Here is a 6000-nt window from a genome sequence, read left to right on the forward strand (position 1 = left end):
GGTTTTAAAAAGTGTCAAAAAATGCAGTTTTTCTTTAACATTGTGTTCTATGAAAATAATCTAAAAATAGCAATTTTCAAGAAATATTAGGACGCATTTCTCGAAAAGCACAACTGTAACACACAAAATAATGCTATTTCATTGTACCATGAGACATTAGCTTCATGATTGTACATAATAAACTAATGAACATTGTCATGCGATTTATGACCAATTTTGTCAAAAATTATGACTAGGCTTCTACCTTAAATGTCAATGGTTGCTAGATCATATGACCATGGTATTTGGAAAATTTGACACAATGAACAGTGAATGGAACACTTATTGAGAAAACAAGTCTTATGGCTTTCTTACACTCAACATGATCTCAGAGGCTATCAATCAAGGTAGACCTCAATCAAGTATTTTTAAGATTAGGGTATGCAAGTGTGTGACATGTGATGAAAAACACACAAAATTGAAGAAATCATGAGCAATGTGTTATGTGGTAGCAAAATCAAAAAAAATCCTTACATAAAATTAGTGAGTATGTGGTAGAATTGATTCATGTTCATTTCAGAATGTTTTTGGTTTACTCATTTCTGATTGGACAAAAAAAGTCATTTGCAAAGTTGCAAGTCATCTTGCATTAATATTTAATACAAATATTCAATGTTCTTTTTTTTGGTAAAATAAAATTTTATTCAAATTTCATATGCACAGAATTCATTGTTAAATTAATCATGTACTGTAAAATCTGTATTACAAGTATCTATTAAAGCATCTACACATATGAGAAACGGAGAATTTGTGGTGCTAAATTTTCATAAAGAATGTGTGGGGCTTCCATTAGGGAGGCAGTATCATCAAATTTTTTGAATGGCTCTTGATACTTTTGTATGAGCTGAAAATTAGCTAGTTATTGAACAAATTATTTTCTTATGAAAATAACCAAAGTTTTGAATTCAGTGCTCTAAATACTCAGCCAAAAAATGCAGGGTATACAATAGCTGACTCACTCGTATCTCATGGTTTATCCAGCAGAATGGTGTTTTTTTTAATCTTCTCAATGCAAAGTTGACCTACATAATTTTTCTTATAATTGCTCAAATGATTAAATCAAGACCAATATTCATTTGCACCAAAATTAACAAAGCAATTATACAAAAATAAATAAAAATTGAGATTTGTTTGGAGGAAGACATATAGCATTGGAGGAGTTATAATAATTATAACTCAGTACTCACAGCTTACATGACCAGCACCAATGAACACGTTATCGATGTAGAAATCTTCTTCCAATTCACCTTTCAAGGTTATTGATAAAATATAAAAGGTGAATTCACTTGGAAGTCGAGAATCAGCTAGCAATATATCTTCTAAATCAACACAAGTATGAAACCACCTACTGGAAGTAGAAAGTTGTTTATATTAGTCAAACAAATTACACTATACAGAATATTCACAGGTTAATTAAAAGCCTGATCAGATTACATAGGGAATGCTTCCACAAATATTCTCATACATATCATGGCAGTTCAATGTAATAAAACTAAATTATTTTAAGACAATGTACCACAATCTTTTCATGATATGATAAAGTCCCTGTTGGTTCAATAGTAAACAAAACTTGTTCAACACTAAAATGGCAACCATTCAGCCACCTTGAATCTGATCATCCAACGAATACTTGTGCATATGTGCAACATGATGATTGATGTATAAATAAAGTTTGAACATGATTTGTTAAGGAGGTCTGGAAATGCATTCATTACAATAAGATGTTTGTGTGAAGTTTGAATGTGATCGGTCGAGGCATGGAGATCAATCCATGTGCCCCTGTTTTCGAAAAGAAAGAAAAAATTATTCTACTAGTACTTACTCTGCATCAGATGAAACAACAAAATCATCATCAAAATCATACCATACATGACGCTCTTTACGTTGTGAATATATGTCAGTCCATGCCACATTCAGTTTGAACTGTGGATTGATAGCCCCTCTGTAAGCAAAGCAGAACTGAAGAAAAAACAAATTTATTACCTAATAAAATATATATGCACTTATACTAGTTGCCACAAAATAATTTAAAGAAAATGTTTTGGACAATATTTAATATTAATTTTTTAAAACTAGCGCCGAAGGCGCATATTAGTTTTTATGTTTATATAAGAGATTGCATACTTACCTTTGGTTAATGAAATTTTAATTTCATAAACAAATGGGATAATTGCCAATTATCATATAATACTGGTTAAATAAAATCGAAATAACAGTGGATAGCTCCCGTAGGGGGCGTCCTTCCCCTGTCATCTGATTTGCATACTTCCAGATCTTTTTGACCACGATATTGATTCGTAGCTATTTATCTGGGGTGGTTTTGGGTGGGAAGGTAAGTATGCAATCTCTTATATAAACATAAAAACTAATATGCGCCTTCGGCGCTAGTTTTAAAAGTTTATTACAGAGTATTGCATACTAACCCCTTTGGTTAATGAAATTTTAATTTCATAAACAAATGGGACAGATTACCAGAGAATATCTCTTGGCAGATAAATACTACCCCACCTGATTATGGAATTGAAAAAATTCCATCCCCCTAACTGTATAACTCCCGCTAACTGAATAATTCTTGCAGTTGCGGGAAGTTACATGCCCTATTGTTTCGTTACAACTTGGCCTGTCACTAGGTAGCCTAACGAGTGTAGGCCCTGTGACTCGGCCACTAGGTCTTTCAGGTAATAAGAGAGAAAAGTGTTGCTAGTTTTCCAGGACCCGGCTGCTAGCACCTGGGCTAAAGAAGCTCCGCTAGCAAATGCCAGTGTATTACCTATGCCTCTTAAGTCATGCATCTTGGCAGTGACTTTGCCTGCCTCTGTGCTCAAATACTTATCACTATAAGCGTGGTAAACTGTCTCTTTTACCCATCTCGCTAACGTGAATTTTGACGCCGCTGAGCTTTGTTTACCTTTTTGGTAACAAACGAACATCGACCTTTGACCCCTTCTGACCCCGGAAGTACGTTTCTTATAATAAGCTAGCGCACGTACCGGACAAAGAATTCTGTCTTGTTTTTCATTGGAAATATTGCTCAGTGCCGGGATAACGATCGGAGTCGCCGTCTCGTGCAGTTTCTGATTTTTTCCTCTGAATTTTACTGATGTCATTAAAATCGCTTTATCGGGATAAAACACCGTAAAATTGTCTTCAAATGACAGAGCGTGTATTTCGCTAACTCGCCTCCCTGAAGCGAGTGCTAGTAGAAAAACAGTCTTTTTCGTCCAGTCCTGTAGTGACGCCAATTCCTTCGGTTCGTATGGGAATTGTCGTAGCGCTTCAAGGACTACTGACAAGCTCCATGCAGGTGCTTTGTACCTCTCAATGGGGCCTGCCTGTGTAATAAAGCCCTTGAACAGATCGGAGATTGTCGGGTCATCCGAAATGTTTTTGCCTAGGCTTAGTTTGAGTACAGAGTTGATCGCCGATTTATAGTTTTCTACTGTCCCCGGTTTCAACTTTTTTTCGTTGATCAAATAAGAAAAAAACTCCGCTACTTGGGGCAAAGAGGGATAGAGTGGATGTATATCCCCTGCAAGACACCAATTACGAAATTTTTCCCAGTGGTATTGATACAATCCATTTGAGGAATCCCTAAGCCCGTCCGTCGTTGTTTGCGACACTTGGCTTGAAAACCCTTGCGCAATTCTAAATTGCTGGATAGTTTCCACACGTGAAGTTGGTACAGCCAGGTTGGTTGGTGTATAACCGCCGGGTTGTGTCAACGTGATTTCTTGTGGCAGGCTTCTCGGATGGTCCGTTAGCAGAGACAGCAGTAACGGAAACCAAGTCTGAGACGGCCAGTTCGGTGCCACTAGAATCATGTGCGAGTTCTCCGATTGTTCCAGTTTTTGTAACGTTCGGTGGATCAATGGAAATGGTGGGAATGCGTAACTGAACATTCCGCCCCACTCCATCTGAAGTGCGTCCCACGTCAGTGACTGTTTGTCCGGATAACGCGTCACAAAAACGGGACGTTTTTTGTTTTCCGGTGTTGCAAACAGATCTACCTGGGGTTCCCCCCACATGTCGAACACTAGGTTTACTGCCGTCTGTGACAGCTCCCATTCTGTGTCGTCGTAGGGTTTCCCCCGGGATAGCGAGTCCGCTACACCGTTTTGGACTCCCGGTATATGTTTGCACATCAGCTCGACTTTGTTTTGTGCACACCACTTTAGCACTGCTACAGCATGGTCGTTTAACGACTGTGATTTCGTTCCCCCTTCCTTGTTGAGGTAAGCTACTACAGTCTGATTGTCGGATCTTATTAACACGGCTCGGTTTTTTACCGCTTTTTTGAAGGATTGCAGGGAGAACTGCACCGCTAGCATTTCCAGTCGGTTTATGTGAAATTTCCTTTGTTTTTCGTTCCACTGACCGTGTGCAATCCCGTCCATGCAGTGCCCTCCCCAGCCCGTCATGGATGCGTCCGTCACCAACGTTACTGTCGGTTTCGCCTTGTCCATGGGAATCCCCGCCGTGAGGTTCTTGAGGTTGCCCCACCACGGAAGTGATTCCAGAAAGGCCGGTGTGAACAGTACCGGTTTTTCGTATTTTATCCCGTCCTTTGATAGTCGCATTTTTAACTGTGCGTCTAACACTAGGCGTTGGATCGGTCTGGACTGTAGTGCCGCTCTCGGTACTAAGCCCCTCATCGAAGTTAACATCCCCACTAGTCGCATTACCTGGCGTAGTGTGGCTTGTTTTTGTTTTAGAAATGATTGTATCATTTTTTGTACATTGTCGATTCTGTGCTGGGCTGGTCGGATCATGCCTTTCTCCGCACCCAGTTCCATGCCCAGAAAGACTATTTTCTGCGTCGGTATTAATTCTGATTTTTCCATATTTATCAGAAAACCTAGCTTTAGCAGTAGACTGACAGTCCGCTCGGTTGATTGACAAATCAGGTTCCGATTTTGACTTTTTATCAGCCAGTCGTCTAAGTAGGGGTTGACGTCTGCTGCGTTCTTGTGCAGTAACGCCACCACTTTTCCGTAGAACTTTTGTAAACAGAAGTGGGGCTGACGTCAGGCCGAAAGGTAGGACGGTGTACTGATACGTTACACCGTTCACCACGAATCGTAACAAGCGCCTGCTTTCTGTGTGTATTGGTATGTGCAGGTAAGCGTCGGTCAAGTCGAGGGACGTCATCCAGTCCCCTTTTTGAATTGACGCTCTCACTAGTGCCGGAGTTAACATTTTGAACGTTTCTTTCTTCACAAATTTGTTCAACTCCTTTAAATCCAGCACCAGCCTGTACCCACCGTTGGATTTCTTGACGGGAAATAACCTCGAGATGAAAGAATTTTTCGGGTTTTGTACCCGCTGAATTACCTTTTTTTCGAGTAGTATTTCCACGCTTTCTTTCAGTATTGTTGACTGAGTAGAGCCCGGTTTCCCCGAAATACATGTTCTTTTTTTGCATTTCGGTTCTTTTATCAACGGTATTCGATACCCGTGTGTTATTATCGATATCACATACGGATCGTTTATCGTTTCTTTCCACCGGGGAATACATTTCTGCAGACGCAGTGCCACCAGCGTCGAGGGACTCACCAACCCTCGGTCGCTTGTGGCGGTATACATTGACATCGCCGATTTCTCCATTTCCCCCTGGAGTGAATACGGCGTTATATCCCCGTTTAACCTCCTTCCCCCCCTTTTTTTCCAACCTGGAGGGGAGTAGGGACTCTGCCTTACGGGTTTCTGTTTTTTCACCGGTCGATGCGTCATTCTCCCTAGGTCCACGCATTCGGCCGGTTGTTTGTTTATACGATCGCCCACCGACCTGAGGTGCGGCCGACCGTGTTTTTGTTGTGCACGATTGAGTTCCCGCCATCCTGGGCACTGAATCGAATCGTTTAATGCAAGTGGTATATGTGTAAGGGGATCTGTGGTTTGATTTGTTTGACAAAAATACTCGGAGACTTGAGTAATATTTGACATGTTTAATCGCACCTTGTT

General features: G+C 40.4%; 1 protein-coding gene across 1 annotated transcript in view; it reads right to left on the minus strand.

The window, feature by feature from the left end:
• The window catches only part of LOC100366639 (fibrocystin-L-like), a 31874-nt gene extending 27183 nt beyond the window's left edge, over nt 1–4691 (minus strand). The window contains exons 1-3 of the mRNA XM_085504667.1: nt 2652–4691; nt 1862–1998; nt 1227–1384 (exon numbers count right to left, since the gene is read on the minus strand). Coding sequence (XP_085360793.1) covers nt 1227–1384; nt 1862–1998; nt 2652–4691 — 2335 coding nt within the window. The remainder of the gene's footprint in view (nt 1–1226; nt 1385–1861; nt 1999–2651) is intronic.
• Nucleotides 4692–6000: the final 1309 nt, after the last annotated feature.

Source organism: Saccoglossus kowalevskii, chromosome 10 (assembly GCF_978046115.1).
Source record: "Saccoglossus kowalevskii chromosome 10, keSacKowa6.1, whole genome shotgun sequence".
Classification (NCBI taxonomy): Eukaryota; Metazoa; Hemichordata; class Enteropneusta; family Harrimaniidae; genus Saccoglossus; species Saccoglossus kowalevskii.